The sequence below is a fragment of the Argiope bruennichi genome, chromosome 5 (genome assembly GCF_947563725.1).
Source record: "Argiope bruennichi chromosome 5, qqArgBrue1.1, whole genome shotgun sequence".
Taxonomy (NCBI): Eukaryota; Metazoa; Arthropoda; class Arachnida; order Araneae; family Araneidae; genus Argiope; species Argiope bruennichi.
This window is the reverse complement of record NC_079155.1, coordinates 130,612,602-130,635,971: the sequence shown is the minus strand read 5'-3', so window position 1 is coordinate 130,635,971 and position 23,370 is coordinate 130,612,602. Positions and strand designations below refer to the sequence as shown.

At 31.9% G+C, this 23,370-nt stretch overlaps 1 protein-coding gene across 2 annotated transcripts in view; it reads right to left on the bottom strand.

The window, feature by feature from the left end:
* Positions 1-23,370, bottom strand: part of LOC129969706 (inactive dipeptidyl peptidase 10-like) — a 203,563-nt gene that overhangs the window by 137,449 nt on the left and 42,744 nt on the right. The window contains exon 1 of one of the 2 annotated variants that reach the window (XM_056084399.1): positions 14,872-15,058. The exons of the other annotated variant lie outside the window; for it this stretch is intronic. Coding sequence (XP_055940374.1) covers positions 14,872-14,919 — 48 coding nt within the window. The 5' untranslated portion in view covers positions 14,920-15,058. Of the gene's footprint in view, positions 1-14,871; positions 15,059-23,370 lie in introns of those variants that run through there. 2 annotated transcript variants of the gene reach the window in all.

Genomic DNA, 23,370 nt, shown 5'->3' with positions numbered 1-23,370 from the left:
ATGCCACGAGTACTGAGATTTGTATTTTTGGAATTCACATATGAAAGTTATGTGCTTTATAAATGAATAAAGAAAACCAGTACTTATATATTCATTGTATGACTTTAAAGAATAATAATTTCGAAAAATTGGAGTAAATCCGGGTTTTTTTTTCATTAAAAACGCCATGAGTGAACACATTTTTATTTTCAGTATGTAGTTAACATTAGACTTCACAGTATAGTTAAGAAAGCTAATTGTGCATTTTTGACGATTTCGCTTTGTACGATTGTAGTCAAAATTTGATGCAGAATTACAATATTAGTACAAGATACGTATCAAATTTCAGTTAAGTCGCTGTGTTTTTTTAGCAATCGTGTGTACGTGAATGCGAATGTACAGTGATCCTTGAAAAGTGTGTTCCAAATTTTATAATTTTTTAACTCTTTACATTCACATGAAGTTGGTGAGATGGACAAATTTCCTAAGCATGGATTTCTCTTCGAATTTTGAAAGAAATCTACAAATTTGAAATTGCGGACACCTGTTGCTTTTAAAGGACTCAAGTTAAAGCGTTCTTGAGCTATCATGTTACAGGCAAACATAATTTCAAAAGTGCATCTTTCGGACTGGGGGAGGTCCGAAACATGGAGATTTGTCACATTTTCGAGTTCGAATGTGTGATAATTATATTTTCTTTGTATTCTTCTATAGAAAGTAAAAGTTTAGAAAATATTCTGCTACAAAAGTTTGTGATCAGCTTACTATTTAGTTTGTTTTTTGTTTTTTTATAAATAAATTATTGTATTTTTGAAGAAAAATCTATTTGTAGTGACTGCTCAAAGAAAAATTTCCAACTACAGTGGGACCTCCATATATCAAACTTCCATACATCGAAAATATCTATGCACCGAAATTTTCAGGAATTTTTACTAAAACATTTTCTATATATTGAATATAATTTCTATGCATCAAATAAAATTTTCGTATACAAATTATGCATACCTATTGCATCGAAATGCAAACATAAATTTAAAAGAAAAATGGAGAAAAAAATTTTAAAACGATTCTGATTGCAATTAAAATTCTTGAAAAATGAGAAGCCGTTTAGAAAAAATATCTGCCGATACGTTATTCTGAATTTCTGCTGATCGAACTCTTCTTCTCATTCGAACAAGAATTTCACTTAAAAATTCAGTTTAGCTTGAGATTCTTTCCAGTGAGTATAGATCTTAAAATAAAAGTACTTAAGTGGGTCAGAAAAGTTGATCTTAACATGTTAATGGCCGCTCGCAGAACATGTGTGTGATAGCTGGAATAACTGTTACGCTCACGCATATTTTAATTTTCTCGATGCCAAGTATAGAGAAAGAATTTCGAAATTTCTGTATCTTCAAGGTCGATATTTAAAGTTTCGACTAAATGCATTGATTAGTTTCGATCTGTGAATTCGAGAAACAAGAATAAAGGGGGGGGAGAGCGATTTTTTTTTATGCTGCTAAAGCGGAAATCAAATGTAAAACGAAAACTCCTGTGAAGCATACTCGCCATCTATACCTCTCTATCTCTATCTATACTTATAATAAAGCTGAATGTGTGTTTGTGTGTGTGTTGGTGCTCTACGGGCCAGACAGTTTGATTTTTTTTGACTTTTTTAGAATCTTAATTAAAAATTAAGCTAAATTTCGGCGTTTTTCGCAATAACTTCCAAAAATATCATCGAAAGAAATTTTTTTTACATCAAGATCAGCTTTAAAAAAATTCTCTTTCTAATGATACCAACGTTTCAATCTATAAATGAGGCTCCTTTTTTAAATGAGTTTTAAAAAAAATATTTTAACCATAATTTTCAAGAATTTATTTCGCACAAAATGAAAACAAAATTTAACCTGCACGAGCATGTTACACGTGCATGAGAAAAAGTGAGCTTTTATCAACGCGTTGCCATCACATTGGCAAAAGCTTAAATTAAAATAATAAGTTAAATATCACTGCTACTCATTTTTAGCACGTGTCTGTATGAAATGAAAGAAATAAGAAAAATAATATTTTCTTAAAAATAAATTCAAAACAAAGTTTTCTATGGTCTTTTATAATATATATATATATATATATATATATATATATATATATATTATTAATTCAATAAATCAGCTTTATTTAAGGCAAACATGGTTACATATATATATTCTTTCTCATTAGGGCCCAACGGCTAATTTGTAAGCATTTAATAATAGAAATTTAGAATGTTAATATGGTCTAAAGGAAGTAAATATATATTTTGTAACTTGAGTCAATAAATGCTCTAATAAATTACGAATGTTCGGCTTCTATCTAGATCCTCTGCTCTCTGAATCATATTCAACAAAATATTCTACACTAATAAGATACTAATATTTTAAATAAAATCAACTAAATCAGTCACTAAAACTGACTGATTTATGAAAATTTGAATATCACTGTGAAGTCGACGCTCATAAAAAGAACTCAAACTCATTAAATAAACACTCATTGAACGGACTGTAATTCGCTTTTAATTCACAACAATTCATTTGACGAGAGCCGATGGTGCAGACATCTCTTCCCGGCTGCTCGGCACTCATTACTATTTAACTACAAACTTTCCTACAGATGGCGCAATGGTTTTATGCACAGATACACACTTTTAATAAATAGTGCGCATCTGTTTAAGTGTGTATTCATTTTAGACCAGCGAGGGTCTCAAAGAGGATACCCTCATCTCAAAACTGATTGGCCTAAAATTATGAAAATGTGGGTTGTTTTAAACTATTGAACTCCATGAATCTATCAGATTTGTTAGTATAAGACAGAAAAGTTCATTTACTTATTTAAAAATCAAGAAATGTCAAGAATATTTAGTGTAATATGATTCCTTATGGCCAAAGGACTATATAAAAATTAGACTTGGTTTAAGTAAAAAAGGTTTTTTTATATATATATTGGAGTTAATCATTTTCACTTTAATTTAAAGTTGAAATTTGACGGAGCAGAAAATGAGAGAGATACATTCCGGTTAAAGGCTTTTATAATGGTAGGAGTGAATAATACGACTATCAAAATGTGAAGCTTAGAAATATTTTCATGAAGAAGCTATTAAAAGACAAGTTACATAACATATTTAATTGAACATTTTAAGGAGCATTAAGACCGGCGAGCCGGCTTTCGGAGATGGCGGATAGTATAAAATATAACAATTATCAAAGGAACTTTACATCATTATAATGGAAATTTCGTGAGTGATGAAAACACTTCCTGTGACAAAAATAGAAGTATTTATTAATGAACTACAAGTTCCCTACAGATTGAAGAGACTGAATATCTAGAAAGTAAAAATATTGGAGCGTGTTTTTTAAAATTAAGTTGGCACGTGCGTCAGGTGTGAGTATAAACTGACTCCAATCAAATCACGAGTGACGTTTCTAATTTTCCCGCCAAAATTGCTTGATTAAATATAGTAGACGTATTTTAAAAACGAAACAGATTGCATCGAAAGAAAAAACAATGTAGACAGTTTTACAGAAACGACTATCACACAAAGAATTATGGAGCAACATTTTTTTGCAAATGTACACATTTTATTTAAAGAACAGATGAATTTTTCGAGATTGAGAAAATTCCCCAAAACATTATTCATTATTTTAGCATCCGATATATTTTTCTTTTCAAAATGTTCTGATTTTGCAATGCTTTTCACAATTGCTCTTTAAATTATTATTATTATTTTTTTTTAATTTAAAGAAGTCCCCAATCCCTTGGCATTTAACAAATGAGGGCGTGGCGATCTACTCTAAAAATAGGTTCAATTACAAACAGCCGCTCTTCTTCTTTTTACGGAAATACTGTAGGTCAGAGGGCGTGGTGTGAAAACATCTCGAGAATTAAATGGATTGCGGCGTTTAATATTGATGGGCGGTTAGAAATCATCCCTTTTTTTATGGAACTTAATGAAGCTCGCTTCCAAAGAGCCAAGAAAAGTCTTAACGGGGTTTCTTGGCATTTTTTAGTCATCTGGCAAGAAATGACGAAAAATCTGCTCTGAAAGGAGGGCCTTTTTTTTTTCAAAGATAGATGTGTCAAATGCTTGATATTGACATCGCCTTCTCTTTATTTTTAAGTCACTTCTGATGATGAATGATATTTAAACTATTTTTAACAAATATTTGAAAATAAGTTGTAAAAATTCGCTAACACATTTTTTTAAAAATCTTGTTCGTTCTACAAATATTCCGCCCATTTCGAACGCCGTTTTCAGTTTCAAATTAGAGTACGTTCCTAACAGATAGTAAAATATTTTTTTCTCAAAAGCGAAGGATATTATGAGATGATCTCATCATTTCCGATTGCGTTGTTGTTGTTTTAATGTCCATGGATTAGTAAAAAAAAAAAAAAAAAAAAGGAGCCAAAAATAATTAAAAACTCCCAATACACTTCAAAATATATATAATTCAATATCTAATACTAAAATATCCAATACTAAAATCTTAAAACATTCAATACTTTAAAGTTTTAAAATAAAGAAAAGAAAACTTTGGAACAGAATTTCAACATCAGACTCCGCAGACAAAATCAGTATCAAAGTCTGACTGTATTCATTTCCATAATTATTACCTTCTTGGGTTCACCAACTCGAATGTTCAACCCAAAAGTTTCGCACACAATCCTTAATAAAAACTGTTTTTATTATTATTCCCTATGACTTAAAATTTAGGGATCTCTGAAGAGGAAGTGAACCAGCAAGAATTCAGATTTTTATTTTCAAAGTCCTGAACATGAGAGTTGTACGTTTCGTAATATAGTTTAGAAGATCGGTGTTTGTGTATTGATTGTACAGTAGTGGTGCGTAATAGTTACGAAATATCAATTTGTGGCGGGAATCTGGAATGTGATCTTTGAGAATTTTTTGAGTGATTCATCTCTGGGATACGGTTAATACATAAGTAGCAGAAAAATCAAACATGTATTATGGACTGATTGAAGCAAAAATTAGATTCTGAACTACAACTGTGTTCACTGGATTGCACACCAAGTATCATTTATTTTAGTCTCAGTTTGCTTGAGTTACGACTTTTACATGCGTACAAAAATAAAAACCCCTTTGACCAATACATTCCAAATTTATTATGGATCGACATTTCAAAAGCTAAATTTGTGCACCAAATTTTATGCATCTAGCTTTTTACAGTTATCATTTTCACTTGCACTCACGCTGCCAGCCAGACAGACTTCGTCTCAATGGCATTCGCTCAACATCTGACAGAAATCTATACTGTTTGTGTGAAGACCCTTTACCACATTTCAGTCGTCTCGTTCAACCCGGTTCACAGACAGACATATTCCAAAACTGTACTTTTCGGACTCGAGGAAATATCGAATTTGCATTTTCAGATGAATATAATACTTTCTTTTTTTTATATTTTGTATACAAAAGAGTAAGAAAGAGCCTGCTTGTCTCTTCGAAAGATTAAGTAGGTAAATTTCTGTCTTATAGATTCTTAAAAGGTTTCTTCGCTCATTCACCTTTCCTGCTTGTTTGCCCCTCTTTTTTTTCCGCATGAGTCACACCAACTTTTTAGAAGTGTCACCTCTAAAATGACGGAAAGTATTGTCGTCGAATTTGATTTTTAAGCACCGAATGAGGGAAGGTCAATAATTAATAATATGCTTACAAATACCTTTGGAAAATTCTAACTTATATTTATTTACCTTGAATGATGAAGTCTCAGCTTGCTGCTTTGGGTCATTTCCCTCTACCTTTCAGGAGTTTCAAAATAAGTGTTTTGATTTTATTGCATGCATGTTTTTATCCAATACAAATACAAAATTCCTCAGACAAGGTGCAAAACACTCTCAGAATCAAATCTTTGTGACGTGTGGAAGAGGCGGAGGAGTTTCAGCACACTTTTTGATTCACACAAACTAAACTTTTTGATTTTAACATATCTATATTTTTATCGCATTCCACGTGCAGGACTGGAAATAACATTTTGATGCCATCGAATCCTTGCCATTCGTGAAAGAGACACGCAGCAGCGTGATTTCGACAATACCCTCGAAGAATTTCCCCACCATTTGAAACGAAATACTGATAGAATTCTATCGATCTTTTCGTAATTATCACAAAATCGCACCCATCAAGCTAACAGATAGTTCTGAAATCGCAATCGGAGAAACGAGGGAGAATGAATGATCTTCCCGACACTTTCACACAAAATTCTTGATACTTCACGCTCGCTGATTCGCTCTTCCTCACAAAAGTGATGGACCTTGACAAGACCGTGATCTCGACAAAAAATGTTTCAGATTTTTATTTTGCGCAAATGCCTGTGCATGAGAGTTTTGAACTTCGCAATACATCGAAGAGAATCGAATTTTTGATATTATTTTGTCAACCATTTTAAAACAAAATTCGGCGCATAATTATAATTTTAGTAAAAATATCACTTACAAAATTTCATTAAAGTGAATCTATCGAACTTTCATGTTTGCTAATGCACAACCCGACAAACGGTCCACTCTTTTATTGATTTGGTTCCAAATTTGATTAGAATTTAAGCTTTAGATGCCCAAACCGAACCAAATCTTATCTACCTAGCTCTTTACGTTTTGCAATAAGAGCGTTCACTTGGCCTCGCGCAGATAGATAAACATCAGGGGAATAGATGCCGTTCAAAATTTAATGAAAAACTACAAATATGAAGTAAAAATCAGATTCTAAATTTCATCCATTTAGCTCAAAGCGTTTTAGAGTTATCGCGTTCACAGACAGACGTCATTCCGAAAAGGTGTTTTTCGGATTCACGAAGGTCTAAAAAGTGGTGATTCGTCAAAATCTCTAGTTTAAGGTTGTTTTTTTTTATAATTTCAGTTCCTTCTCTATGCATATTTCGTACATAAGAAAGCAAGAATAAAATCTCATGATTCATCCTTAGAATCTTTCATATAACTAATAAGAGAAAATATCATCAAATCCTGTATAAATTCATTTACATAGGATTTTCATAATTCTAAAAATGTCAGAGTTTCTTCTACCATCATTCATTGGAACTTATAAAATCAAATGGTTCACTAAAGTAACGGAGCCCGACATGTTCGGTGTGAATTGAATTTTAAAATTCATTGCGGGTCTTGAAAGACAGAAGACTATTGTTACAAACTTGTAATTTGCTTCCCATCACGGCTAGTATCACCGTAAGAAAGACCCTTTGTAAGATCTGTCCTGTGCGTCAATGACCTGTGTGCTTGGCGACCATATGGCGACTTGGCGACGAATTTGGCGAGTTTGGCGACTAAATGGATACTACTGGAAAGTTCGAGAACTTTCACGATCCATCCACTACGACCCGAGATACAGCCAGGTACGCCCTGATTGGTCTGAAGACTCTAGCCCCGCCTCCCGGAACTATAAAAGACGGGAAATCTGAATCTGAAGAGGAAGTTGTGTGTATCAGAAGAAGTCGTGTGTATCGTCAGAAGAAGTTGTGTGGATCGTGAGAAGTTATGTGTGTGAGGAGTCGGAGTCGCCGACAAGTAAAGAAACTGGAGGATTAGACAGCAAGAAAGCTGCTGAACTAAAGTAATTAAATGAGCTGCGTCATTACGATTAATTTGCGATATTTGTTGTAGAAGGAAAATTTTGTAACACTATTATAGCGAACTCATTTGTAAAATAAATGGAATGAATATATTCTTTCACTCTTCACTAGACAAAACAGATCGCTTGTAAAACAAACAACTGTGAAAAGTAAAGAACGAAACACTCAACGGAGGACAAAGAAAAGTCCGTTGCGTGACTTCGACTCAACATGCGTTGATGCGCGTGCTCAGTCGAAGCTTCATCGTTATTTTTAGGTCAAATAAATATATCAAGCCTTTCAACAGAAACGGACGAATCTTTATTTCTGTGTTGAGTTTCATGGCATTGATACAACGAATAGATCATTACACCCTTTGACGAATTTTGTCCAAAATCCATATAAATAGACAATTTTAAAATCCTATCTGTCTAGCTCAATGTCTTTTTCGCAAGACAAGACATTCTTAGAATGCCTGAGCAAAAGGCTGCATACTAAATTTCATTTTTTTTTTTAATCTTGAGGAATGGCATAACTTCAAAAATTTATTTGGAAACAAGGACTTTAAAATATGAAGATTATTCAAACTCTGAAGCTGGAAGTGTGTACTAGTTATAATAGTTTTTCTTTGCATACTTCTTCAAGATGGTAAAGATAAAGAAGAAATTTTTAACTGCACCCAGAAAATTCTGTCAACGACACATATAAGAGACAATATACAATAAAATACAAAATGATATACGAACGCATAAAATCACAAAACAAGAAGCAAATAAAATAATATTGAAATTAGTTCAAAGCAATTCAAATTTCTGATTATAATTCTTCAAATAGATCATCTGTTGTAAGAAACAGTAAAAGGGAAGTATATACAGAAAAGTTCTGAAACTTGTATACCTTAACAAAAACTGATTTCATAAAGTTTTAAAATGATTTTTATATTTAATTGATATAAAAATAACTTTAATAAATAACTATTTTTTATAAAAGCAATTTTAAAAAAATTAACTTGAATAAATAAGCGTTATTTTCTTACAGAAAGTTTTTAAAATTAAATTCTAATATTATTTGAACAGTGCATGAATTTTTTTTGTATAAAAAAATAGATCATGGTCATAACTTTTAAAGTTTCAAAGATTTCTTTATCGTAAAAGTATAATACTTTAATAACAAAATTCACAACCGATTGTTTTCTTTTGAATACTTTCAAAGAAACAAACATATAATCATCATTTAATCATATACCCGAATCAAAAATGGCTTCTTCAAACAATAAAATAATGTACATAATAAATACTGAAACTTTTTGATTTGCTTCGATAAAAATCTATTCGTGAATAACAAATAAATAAATAAAGGTCTTTCGACTCTACCGAAGTACTTCAATAAAAGCACTTCAATGTGAAATCAGAGAATACTCGTTTTCCCGATCTTTGATGAATGGTTAAAGTTCTAATTTTGCATTTGTTTTGAAAAGTTTTAGTTTTCTGTTTTTTCACTCTAATTATTCTCTTGAAAAAGACTGAGAAATGGAATTTCAAGCATGAAGTGAAAATCAATGTGTTCTAATACAACTTTATTTTAAATATGCAGAATTTCCGAATCAAAAATTCAAAAAAATGAACTTCTAAAACTATGATTTATCTGAAATACAGAACAACAATTCATTACAAACGATTCTTAGATTAAAATTTACAAAGCATTTACTAAACATATTTATTTTCTCCTGACAAAAAAAAAATGTACATTTGGATAGCTTAAAATTATAGCGTTACAAGTCAAATTAGCTTTGTTTTTCCAGAAATTCACTTATCACAAAAGATATTGTTAACATGGGGAACAAAAATACTGTCATATTATATCTCTTGAATCCAAATTCAACATAGGCGTTGAATTGAATTTGTGCATTGATCACAATTCTAAACCTGACTTTTATTTATTTATTTATTTATTTATTTTTTTTTTTTTTGAAGAATGACTTATACCATTCCCGTTTAACTTTTTTATATTTGCCATGAATCATATTAACCATAACCTTGATCCATATTGTTTTTTTTTAAATTTTAACCTAAAAGCAATTTTTAGTTTCTTTATTATTCTGTTTCAAAAGACTAGGTTATTAGCTTATTATGTTTATATGAGATTAATTCTTGGCAAATGTTGCAAAAAAGGTAAATTCCTTTTTTTTTAAATCAGAAAAAATGACAAACTAAAGCCTTATCAGAAAGAAAATTGTGTATATCATATTCATTTTCTGTAAGTGCATGTTCACGGCACTTGAACAGTAATGCATGCACTAAATTCCGCATGCACTGTTTTCTGTTCGTTCATTGAGACAAGACGATGTTTGTGTTAAAATTGCTACTATCTGCGACCTTTGTTACTACTTTATTTTTTTCGAATTCACTTTCGAAGGATGACTGAATTTGCGACTGTTCTTTAGCTGAACAGATACCCCCATATCCGGAAAGTTATTTTACGGACAGCCTGCATATTAGAAGAAATCATCATCACAACTTCACTTCCCTTCCCCTGGATTTAATTTTTTCGGATACGAAGCATTCAAAAAGAATCATCAAAAAATTGGAACCCGAGAACATGATGAATCTCTAATCTCTCTCTGAATCCAATATTTATGTATATAGGAAGCGCATCGGTCTATCACTATCTGCGCCGAAAAAAAAAAAACACCTTAAAAAGTTCCGAGAAAGAATTATGAAAATGGAAAATGGTTTTTAAAACCAAATTTGTAGAATTCCATCAAATTTTAGACGAAATGTGAACAGGATAACTGAAACTCCGTCCCTGTTAGAACAATTAATCAACAAAATCTGTACAAATAATGGGTGAAATTTGACTCGCGGTTTCACCATCGAATTTGTAGGTTTCCATAAAAATTTAGATTAAATTTGAATAGGGAATGACCCTTTATCGGTCATTATTAAATTGAAAATTGATGATAAAATAATTTGGTAAATGAAGGATTAATTATCTTTCGCAATATTAAAAATTCGTTTGTAAAAAAAAAAAAAGAAAAAAGAAAATTTTTATTTTATAAATATAGGAAAAAGTATTTATCGGAATAAAGAAACTTCATATTTTCCTTGGCATCATTTCTTCAACCAATTCATTCTCATAAATACAGAGTAGAGGGGGGGGGGGATTGTCGATAAGATTACGTATGACTTTGATATATGTAGACTCAAATCATGATCTGTGAACCAACAGTTCGCTAAATCTGGAACCGCAGTTCAAGTCTTTGGCATCTGATAATAATGTGTTTAGTTTAGCTTACATTAACATTCCGTTTTAAAGATCTATTTTGGGATGGACCCGGTAATTCTGAATAGCTGTCAGATGGCGAGGAAGACACCCAGTTTGCCTCTCTCCGAAATTCCGCACCACAGCAGAGAGAGGGTATTTGGTCTCAACAAATTCAACGTGCTCCAGGCTCGCCCACACCACAGTTCTACGGCGGAAGCGGGTCTTTAATCTGGAAACCTTCAGTGCCAAAGCAGGGACCTCACAACCAGGCCATCGTGGCCCTAATAATCTGTTCTAAAAATATCCTTATGTCGAAATGATATTCAGTTAAGTTAAACTAACCACATGGCTATAGGATAGCAGTTAGCAGTTTTACTGGAAAATAAATATTAATGACTCACACAAGCTACTAAAATTAATTTCACACAAGCTACTAAAAATTGTCTAAAGATGTATAGACAATTTGGTATGGTTAATTTTTTTTAATTAATTATCAATAATAAGTCAAAATTAATCTCTATCAGGCCACCATACACACTGAGGCGACAAAAGTAATGGGATACTTTCTAATAACGTGTCGAAGCTCATTTTGACCGGTGGAGTGCAACAATTCGACATGATATGAACTCAACAATCCTTAAGTCACCTTCAGAAATATTGATCCATGCTACCTCTATCGCTTGCTTCATAAATGTATGATGGGCGATCTAGGTGGACACATTATTTCCTGGAGATGTCCAGAATGTTTTACAAACTAATTGCGCACAGCTGTGGCCCGGTGATAAAGCACTTTGTCATCCATAAAACTTTTATCGTTTTGGGGTACATGATTGGCTTCAAGTGGTCTCCAAGTTGTTGAACATAACCATTTACAATCAATAATCGGTTTAATTAGACCTAAGGATCCAGTCCATTCCATGTAAAAACCGCCCGCACCATTATGGAATCGCCACTAGCTTGCACAGCGCTTTCCTTGTTGACAATTGAGCTCTATGGCTTGGTGGGATCTGCGCCATACTCGAATCCTACCGTCAACTTTTACCAACGGAAATCGTAACTCGTCGGACCTATCCACAGTTTTCCAGTCTAACCACAAATTAGTAAAGGCACTAGTGTCGGTTTTCTGCTTCAACAGTCCATTAAAGCCAAATTTCGACATACTGTCTTAAAGGACAAGTCTATGCATACGTCGCCGGTCTCTATTTTTAACTGCAGGCGGTCAGCCACTGCGTGCCCATGGTGAGAGGTTATGTCTGAAATTAGGCACACTCTTGACACTGTGGATCTCGGAATGTTGAATTTCCTAACGATTTCCTAAATGGAATTTTCTATGTGTCTAGCATCATCTACAATTCCGCGTTCGAAAGTTCCTTTGTGCAGCCGTCAGAAATTTCTTCGCATGAATCACTTGAATACAAATAAGAGCTCTGCCAAGGCACTGCCCATTTATACATTTTGAATGCGATAGTACTGATGTCTGTACACTTGCATATTATCACCTTAGGGTATATATGTATGTGTGTGCTTCTTTAAATTAAAATTATTTTTTTATAAAAGTATAAAAATGGTGGAAGATTTAAGTATGTAAGACTTACTTTAGATTTCCGATTCTCTGAAGTTCTGCCGAAAAAAGAAAATGCAAAATAATGAATAAACAAATATATTATATAAATAATGTGGGTAAAATATTCGCTTCCTAAGGGGTAAAAATTGCGGCATATGTTCAAGGTTGAGAGAAAATAAAATGAAATTCTTACTGCAACTACCAATTTTAAGTATTACAAACATTTTCTCCGTACAAGGGAAAATAAGAGAAAAGTCTTATTAAAATGTTTCTACTTGAAGTTGATCTTATCTCATTCAGTGGATTAGCTGATTCAGTAAATTCTTGAATTTTATTGTTATCCACTGGTTTCTAAAAAGAAAAGTAGGATATCTTCAGAAAGCACTTCCTAGAACCTTGTCAGCACTTTTTTTTGAGTTTGACTGAAGAACACTCAAAAACTATTTTGCAGCGATAATCCTGAAGATTATTTTGCTTCTAACTTTCTGGAACTTTAAAATGGAGACTTATTTTGAAAGAACTTTCTGAAATAAATATCAAGAACGTGACTTAATAGAGTCTTATTCAGTTTTTGAAATACAAAAATAAAAAAAAGTTAATTATTTATAATTATTAAAAGTTCATATGTACATCAAACATTTGCACCAATTACTAACATATTTAAACTGAGATCATTGACATAAGAGTTATTAATATATGTTAATATTCAGATATACGACTTTTAAGTAAAGGAAGACTTTAAAAAATTTAATTCGAGACTAGATAAATATTATTTCTTTTTAATGATGTAATCACGAAACTTAAAACTATATTTCCTACCGCTGTTTAATTTTTCTGCGTTTGCTTTACAGGTGAGAGAATTTTTCCCCTTTCATTTTAATGTCCCTTTTCTTTCCAAAATTAAGAAAGAATCAATTAAAAAGCAAAGGATTTATGCTGCCACACATTAAAGAAGGTTCATCCTAAAATTCGAATATTTCAAAACAGAAATTCAGTTCTTGAATTTACTTAGAAACTTTAGAAGTCTTACTTAGAAAGAAAATTATTTTATGAGAGCCTCATTTATCGATTAAGACCACGATCACTATGCGAATCGAAATCTCGGAAAATAAAGACTAAATCTTAAATCATAACTCATAGCTCATAGCTTTTCGTGGATAAGGTTTTACAAAATAATTTATTTGAAATTATAAAACATGAAAGTGATACCATTTTAGCAAAATCTTGCTATTTATAGCCAAGCCATTTTAGCAAAATCTTGCTATTTATGGTAAGCCATTTAGCAAAGCCATTTTAGCAAAATCTTGCTATTTATGGTAAGCCATTTAGCAAAGCCATTTTAGCAAAATCTTGTTATTTATCACGTTTTACATATCTTTTTTAAACATTAGAAAAAAGTCATTGGTGAAAATAGAAAAATGTAATTTCCATGAAGTGAAAAATAGTGCACCAGTGACATATTGAGGAGGGTTGTTGTCCAAGCTATTCTTTCTTACGATAAGAGAAGAAAAGAAACGACAATGAGCATGGAGCATTAGATCACATTAAATGATCCATCCCTGATAATAGAAAAGTCATAACATCCATCACTGATAAGAGACGCTCCTAATTTTCACTGTCTCCCAAGCATTTTCCCAACGCTTCTTTCAAATTGTCTCTAAAGAATATTTTTGGTCCTCAACAACTCGAAACTTATCGACACGTAAGAAGTGGCTGCGGGAAATTTTTCTACTCCTTACTGAAATGCTTAAGAAGAGAATTATGCTTTTTTTTTTTTTCACTCGATAAACTTTTGACTTCTGAAAAATTACCTGACAATAACGACATTTGTGCATTGTAAAAATTGGCGAAACTATACTCTAAAGCCAAATTTCGGACTTTCCTATGGAGTGCTCCTACTTTAGCTTAAAAAAATCGAAAAATATAAATTATTTTTCTGTTATCTGATTCATCAATGAATACAGGCATCGGCTGAAAGAGGGCAGAGTAACCGAGACTTTATTATACTTAAAAATATACACAAATAGAAGTCTGACATCGAATTATAACTTTGAAAGTAAATTAAAATATATAATAAATATTTGACTAATGGATGTGAAAATATAGAAATCATGAAATAAACAATGTAATGGCTAATTTGAATTTAGAATGTCCATTCATTAAAATAAAGGTCGGTGTAAAATTCATCATCAACAATAACAAATCGCTTTCTCTTTCTTGTTAAGGTAAACTTTATATTAAGTATATTATATTGCACGCTAATCTACAATATATCAATCTATGAAATATAATTCTGGAACTTCATGTTATAAACCAAAATTTTATTTATTTATGTTCACGTAAAACAAAAATAAAAATTCTATTGAATATTAAAATATTTTTATTTGATCCATTTTAATTTAACAATGCATTTTTAATATATACCTTATACGTAGAAATCAGTTACAGTTTGAGAAAATGATCTTAACTTACCAGATTCTTTGAGAAACCTTTGAAACCGGTGATAATTACTTGAACCATGTCAACAAAATCCAATCTTTATTACTAGACGAAGAAAAATAAATTTCTCTTGACTTAGATGACAGAAAATAAATGCCTTACTTTTTAAAGAAAAGCTCTATCATTAAACTGCAACTATGCAAAGAACATTAAAGTGGAAACAATAAATGTTATGAACGAATTCGATATCCGAATCATATGAGTTAAATATTGCGTATTGAGATATGATGAATCATGTGATGAAATGGTGCTTGGATTTCGACCTGCAGATAAGCCACTATGATTTTAACAGAAATGGGCCTTGTTTGTTCAGCTTCAATGCATAAAATTCGCAGCATATTCAAGTAACGAAACGGTCGTGAACTCAAAGCCATGCAGAACATGTATGAATAATAGGTAAATATTTAACCTGCCTCCTATGACATCGGAATTACTAAACACTGGAGTCCATTTTTGGAAGAACTTAAACAGATGACGATTGAATGGATTCAAACCTTTATGTTTTTGGTTTTTTTTCAAAAGGGCCATTCATATGAAAGAATGCATATATAAATCAATTATCTCATGAGTTTCACAAATACGAAAATGCGTTTCATTCTTTTTCAAAAGTAAAATGGGCTTCAGTAGAATCCGTGGAATGACGTCTATTGTGTTAGATCCTCTAAATGATAAATGCACAGTAAAGGCATTATTTTTTAGCTATTCCTGTAATATCAGGCATATTTAAAATAATGATTAACTCCTTAGAATTTGAAAAAAGTGGTAATGTAACTATCAGGAATGATCACCCAAACATTTTCTCAAATACTCTCTATTAAAGGTGAATGTGTCTTTTAGACGCGTTTTTTCCAACCGATTAAAACCAAAATTTGGCTGAAAAAACTGCAACTGCACTCACACAATTACACACCAAATCTGATATATTTAAGGTCACTGTGTTTTTGAATGATCGCGTTTACATGCTTCTAAAAGCACGGACCCATAGACGTGGAAATCATGGTTTGATCTGGTTCAAAATAGGATAGGGTGTACACTAGAGATGTTAAATCTGTGTATCGAATTTGAACCATTTACCTCCCTTTGTATTGTTGTTATATTTATTTATATTCGTATAACCGGACAGACCGATTTCATCTATAGTAGATTTTGCCTAAAACTTGAAAGATGCCTACGGATAGGGTGTAAAGACCGCATACAAAATTTCATTTGTCCACTTCATTTTTTAGCTATCTTTGTAGCAGATAGACATAACGCCAAACATATGTTTTTCGAATTCGGGGAGATCTAAAACGTGGACATGAATCGAAATCTCCAGTTCAAAATTTTTTTTATGGTTACTATATTTTATTTATACTTCGTATACGAAAAAGAAAAAAAGTTATTTTTTTAAATAATATCATAAAGCAGATGTATCTCGATAACAAAAAAATGTCATTCCTATTTCCAAATGGAATGCACATATTAAAATCACTGTTATATTTCGTGTCTTCAAAAAAATAAAAAAAATATTGGATGATTTTTCGAATAATGCGTGATATATTTTATTTGAAAGAAACATTTTTAAGAAGTTACTTTTGTGCAAAAATTTTTATATATTGGAATGATTTTTAATGGATGCAATGCTCTTTTAAGATTTCAGAAACACATTGTTTAGAAAACCATACCTTAAAGTATTTGAATGACAAAATGATGGTTTTGGTGATCAAAGAGGGGATATTTTAATCCCTATTGAATCATCTTTGAACGAAATCACACATCATGATGATAGTCCACTTTTCTTTTGACTTAAGGGTTGCTGACCCATATCTCATTGGGGGAAGAAAGAAGCGGCCTTTTTTGTGACAAGAAGTTATATAATGCAGTATAATTTTTGCGGATGAGTGATCGACAAGAAGACACATTTGACCTCAAGTTATTCTTTCACGGCAAGGCATTAATTATAAGTGGAAACAAAGATGGGACACTATGTTCTCACTAGAATATATGAGAAAAGTCTGAGAAAATTTTCCCTTAGTGATTGAGTAAGAGATTCTTTTAGAGATTTTATTTTTACACCTGTCGATTCAGGAGAGATACTCTCAGGCATCTTTAGAAAGTGCGCCGGAAGCGTTTGGGATTTTTATCCCTTCGCTCGGAGAAGGAAAATGAAAGCGTAAACCATTTTTTAGAGCGCGTGTTAGAACAAACAAAAAAGTGGGATTTGGAACAGGAAATAAATTATTTGTATAAAGTAATAGGGCTCATTTAAGATGAAAAATAGGAAATAAATTAGGATCTAAAAGAAATGAAGAGATATCAATATATTAATATATATTACAGAATGATCAGTCAAGTCTTTTTGAACCTTTTAAACTCAAAACATCCCCTTGTATGGCCAGGGAAGTAACGTGCACCTTCTGAAAAGCGACTATAATGAATTGATTGAAACAGATGACTGCCGTCCTATCGGCGAAATAAGGAAATTACCAGAACATGTTACAATAACCATTTACTCCCTCTGCAAGTGTGTTTCTCATTTTTTTAATAATTTTTTTTTTCGTTATTTTAATGTCACTTTGCCCGTTGTTTAACTTGAAAAAACTGTATGATAATACTGGATAATAGATTTTTCATTTTTATTTTGAACTCTTTTACTAGTCATGGAAAGTTCACGATTTTAATCGTAAATATAACTTCTGATTTTACAGATAACTCTATGAAACTTTTTCATGTGTTTTTATTATTGTATAGAGTAGATTCTTCAAACTGGACGTTTTGGCCGATCTCTTCTATTTCTTGAGTTATTTTTCGTAACTGCTAGGGGCGTTGTACTCTGGCTCAATACATTGAACATAGTTATTTTAGTACAGAGCATCTCACTTCTCAAGCTACGCGAGACGCCGTTTTGAATTTAAAGGGCTCAAAAGTTTTATTAATCACCCTATGCGGATAATACGTATGTATAATCTGCATTGTGATGAATTTGCATTCATTATTTACCCCGAAATATAAATGTTCCCGACCATTAAAGTGGACAGATGTGTTAATAACATTTCACATCGAGAGCAAAGAAACGATGAATCATTTAAATTGTGTTTTCTTAAGATTTTAGATTGCTAATCAAATAAGATCTTTTGCGCATCCATTCGACTCCCAGTGAGTCAAGTGAAATCCAGCTCCTGTCACGCGCTTAAAACCGAATTATGGCAGCTGCTGGTTGACATAGTAGCTTTCAGAAAATACAACCTGTCTGCGAAAAAAATGTCATCTCCCAAGTCGTTTGGCGACACTCATCATATATTTATGAATACGATAGTCGACGTCTCATAGGATTGCGTGTTAATGCTATTCGTACTTGAAGTGAGTTTGGAATAACAAAGAATTCGAGCGATTAAGAGCGTTATGGTATACATGATTTATTTTAATCTTTTATATGTTTTATATGAATTAAATAGATACTGGTACACTAGGTACTAGATAGATACTAAACACTTATTGCCAGATTCCGCAATATTTATGGTAATGAATTTTGAAATGTATTAAATTCCAAAAAAATAGTTTTTAAAAACACGCTTGATACATATAAACAAAATATTTTTTAATCAAAGATTTAGAAGTCAAAACAAAATTATAAAAACATGGGGTAAAGAAATTAAATCTCTATAAAACCATAAGTAAGAAAATTGATCAATATTCCTTAAAATTCGAAAATAAATTCCAATCTTTTTGGAATTTTTCTATTAACGCCTCATCCTTTTACGTTTTGATTTTATTGTTCCTGTTTCTAACTAAGATTTTTCTATTTTTATTGTTGGTAAATAGAAAACGCTCTTAAAACTTATTTTTATCATTCATTTGTAGCAAACAAAACGCATGGACTTTTGAATTAAATAAATTAAAGAGAAATTCTCATTGGCCTAGCCATCATCTTAAATATAATTTATTTTTATACTACATGGATTTACAACTGGTTTTTTTTAACTAAAGGAGCATGATCTACTGTCAGAAGAACAGAAATAAAAAAAGGGACATTCTTTATAGCATAATCGCACAATATCCAGAAAATGTTCATACTGAAATATATACCCTGTTGTCTCAGAACAAACTGTTGTCTATAATAGCCTTTCTCTCACTTTTCCTGTTAAATTCGAAGACCCTTCATACAAAACTTGGCTCTAATAAATAGATGAAAAGAAAATATCGAGACAATACAAACTGTCGATGAACGAATGATTTATATTGCAGTGCATATTTAGCAGCTTTCGTGCGATTGTAAGAAAGTGGTGATCATTGCGAACCAATTTTTGGCTCGCAGCCTAATGAAACAGTCTCTTCTGTCACACAACAAATGAGATCGGCTTACTCAGCATTGTCCATAAATATCAAAGAAAGCTACGAAAATGGCAAGGGGAGGGGGAGAATTGAATGGTAAAGGAATGGTCTTCACTGATGATAAAATATCTGTCTTATTTTTTTTTTAAATTAAGAATGGAAGAATCAAGGAAAATAAATATAATTTGTTTAGAATATCAGGATATGTATATAATATTTCTTAATTTATTTTAAATGCTAATTAATTTTGTAATTTTTATTTTAAATTAATCCATGTTACTACTTTATTCTAGAATTTCTTCTTATTTCCTAATAAAAATCCCATTTTTTTATTTAATTATTTCTAACGAGAGCTCTACGACATTGCTGACGCTTCAGTTCCCCCACACTCCGAGCGAAAGGATAAAAATTTCTCACGCCTATGACGTAACTAATCAATCTAGCTCTTAATCGTAATTATCAAAGATATCTGAGACTCCCTTTCCTCAATCGACACACGCCGAAGAAATTTCTATCAGAATCTAAGTAAAATCATGAAGGGAAAAACTCCTCTCACTTCGCTCTCATGTTGCGGTGTCGACAGATGCGTCGTCTTATCGCTTCTCCCCATATACAAATTTTATCCTTCCGTGGAAAATTAATTAATGTTAAAATGTAAGCGTTTTCGGCCACGTATCTGCAATATTGTGTTACACACGCACACACACACACACAAAATGAATTCAAGTAAGAAAATTCCGGGTTACGCCATCTTAAAAACGTTTCTGGCTTCACTTATGAATAAGAGAAATCATGCAAATCAAACAAATTTGTTTAGAGTCTTGTAATATTCTACTGCGATTCCATTTTTAATTTCCCATTGCCGCAATATTAATTTAATTTTGCCAATTTAACGGCAAATACAGATTACGATAATCCTTCATGATTGCACTATTCAAAGAAGATGTTTTATTAACGCATTTCTTTAACACTTCCCTCAATAATTCAATGGATAAAAAAGGATCCTAAATACCATGCAAATTGATTTTGTGTGCGATTTTTCCAGGTCTAAAATCTGATCACGTTTTCTCCAATAATCAAATAGAAGAAGCTATCATTTGAATAATATTTCAAATAAAGTTTAAAATTGAAAAAATTATGTCTGTTGGAGCAATTACATATTCAGTAAGTATAGGGTGCAATAGAAAGGCCCATAATTCAAAATCTAATAAAATTCTAATAAAAGAAGGTTTACGAAAAATATTTTTATATCTGAAAAATACATAAAATGTCAATGTGATTCAAGATGCTTTGAAAATGACATCACTCAAGTGGTGATCGTTTAAGATGATGCATTTGCGAGGTGTCTCTCGAACCCTTTGAAAACAACTCGCACATCCAACGGTCAGGTTTCTTTAGTTTGGATAGCCTTTTCAGCCAAGCCTTGTCATGGATTTCTTGCATTAGTGATGTTTTTTGATCTTGTAAAGGTATGTGCAATTGTTGATACATTCAGGATTTGAAGCATCCTCGCAGTAAAATAAACACATGGATCGAATCCTAAGAATAAATCAAACCCTGTGAATCTGAGAGCCACCCAAAATCAAAAATGAAACAAAATGACCTCGAAAATTTTTTTGGAGAATTCCGAGTGAACATCGTATGGCATGCGAGTGGCACCGTCTTGTTGAAACCACATGCCATCCAGATTATGTTTGTTGAGGACACAAAGTCTTCAAGCAGTTCACACTGAACGATTCAATGAAACATTTACTGCAACATCACACTCTTTCTTTATGCCAAGAAAAATAGTTTTAATGACAAAGGGGTGCTAATGTGATGCTCCAGACGCATTTTCTAGCTGGACAGAGACTAGAATGACCACCCCCCTTCCTCCTAATACAGCAATGGTGGAAAACTGAAGAAATGTAATAAACCAGCGGGTGTCATTTCTCCAAAACTTTCTTTTATTTTCTGTAATAAAGGTGTTATACCAGAGAACGTTTTTCATGGCATTGGTGTGCAATAGTTACAAAATATTTTTTGGCGTGAATTCAGCATTTTTACTGAATCTATTGTAGGATCTTTGACGACTATTTTGGTGATTCATTCCTGGCATGCTGTTAATAGGCGTTAATGAAGCATTTTTCCAAACCGATTGAAACAACATTTGAAACAGAACTATACTTGCAGTTACAAAATCACATAACAAATTCGATACATTGCAGTCACTGCTTTTTGAGTTAAAACTGTTACATGTTTTGAAAGTACAAACCAACAGCCGGTCAACCACTTATTCGATTTGGCTCACAATTTCATAGGTGTCTAAATTGTACTTGTAGATATTAAATAAATGTTTAGAATTTTTTCCATCTACCTCTCCGTTTTGTTGCTATCGTGTTAACTTGGATTCGAACAGTAGGAGAGACAGATTTCCAACGGATTTTGCAATAATTTCACAGAAATCTGCAAATTTGGTGTAAAGACTGAATACCAAAGTTTACCCTTTTAGCTAAAAGCCTTTAGCCTTTATTGTAAGCTCTGTCAGAGACATTTCAAAAAAAGATGTTTTTCGAATTTGGCGAGATCTGAAACGTGGAGATTTGTCAAAATTTTTTGATGATTACTAATTTTTTTTCTGGATTTTGTATATAAGAAAGTAAAAAAAAAAAAAAAAACGATGCTTGAAATTGGCATGATATGCATCTAAAGAGAATGTGCTCGCTGGCAATTCCCACAATTAAATTCTTCCGTCCAATCAGGGTAACATTTCTACCGCATTCAGTATTTTATTTTATGCATTTGTGCTTTTCATGCTTTTCTGTTCTCATGACTGTGGACATGTGTTTATAAATTTTAAAACGTATGTTTATTCATTATAAATTCCTGGTTGCTGTAACTATCTTTTCAAAATGAACAATTTTTGTAATCGTAAAGCTCGTACTAGCTATAATTGACATAGCGGCCATTGTCGTTCTTTTGTTATGAGGGCAAAAATTTTATAATAAGTTGAAGCTTTAATAGATGCCGACTATGGAGAAATTTGATAATTTCTTCTTTCAGATACACAACTGGCACCGTATTTCCTATAGTATTAATAAACAATTAAAAAAGTGCGCTTTTGGATTGTTTTTTAAAACTAAAGTTTAATGGTAATTAACTTTAGTTTTATTATATTTTCAAGCTTTTAAACGCAGCTTTGAATTTTCTCTACAGCCAATTTAAAAAATAATTTTTGTGCAGAATGAGTTTGTTTAGTTCTTTTTCTCCAGAGAGATGAGTGATTTTTGTTTGTTCGAAATTATTTCAAACGAATTCCCAATCTGACAAAATACATAAATCGATTAGAATTCCATGCTTTGAATGGACACTTCCCCTCGTAATTTTCACTCCACTTTTTCTGTGTTTAACAATATTTTTAGAAATGATTTTATTTCTCTAACTGAAAGCTTGTTTTTAAAAACACAAACTTTCCTCTGTGTTTGACAATATTTATAGAAATGATTTCATTTCTCACAAGCGAAACCTTAGAAGACAGAGAATTTTGGCAAAACCCTTCGGTTCATTTGCCAACATCTTTCAAGACTCCCGGTTTGCTTAAAAACTACGCATCATTTCAGTCAATTTTCTTGCTTCCTCCCACAAAGACGGAAAATATATGCATCCGCCTTTAAAAAAATATGAAGCCTTAAGATTTCAAATATCAACGGCTGGGTTGTGCGCCAGCCAAAAGTCTCCCAGTCGCCCTTATCAACATTTATTATTTTCGATCGCAGATATCTTCCAGTTGGTCTTAGTCTTTATTTTTTTTTTCTGTGAGGGAAGGGAGGTTTATTATCGCGAGGAGTTAAATAAAGACAGCGAATAAGAAGTTATTTCTCTGCTGTCTGCGATTTAAGGATGCTTGTCTACAGAAGGCAAATTGTTGTGTTTGGCGAAAGAGGTAGAGGAAGCATGTTCTGATGAAACATTTAGTTGGTCATATTTGGTATTAAAGCCTATAATTATTTTCAGTATTTTTTAATTGCATTAAATAATAAAATTATTAAAAATACGTTTTTAATTAGAAAAATAAAAAATAGCACTTCTTTAACAATCAAAAGAGATGTAAAACCAAATTTAATTAAACTCGAATGTTTATCACATATTTACTTACAAAATATTTTTAACGAATATTTAAGA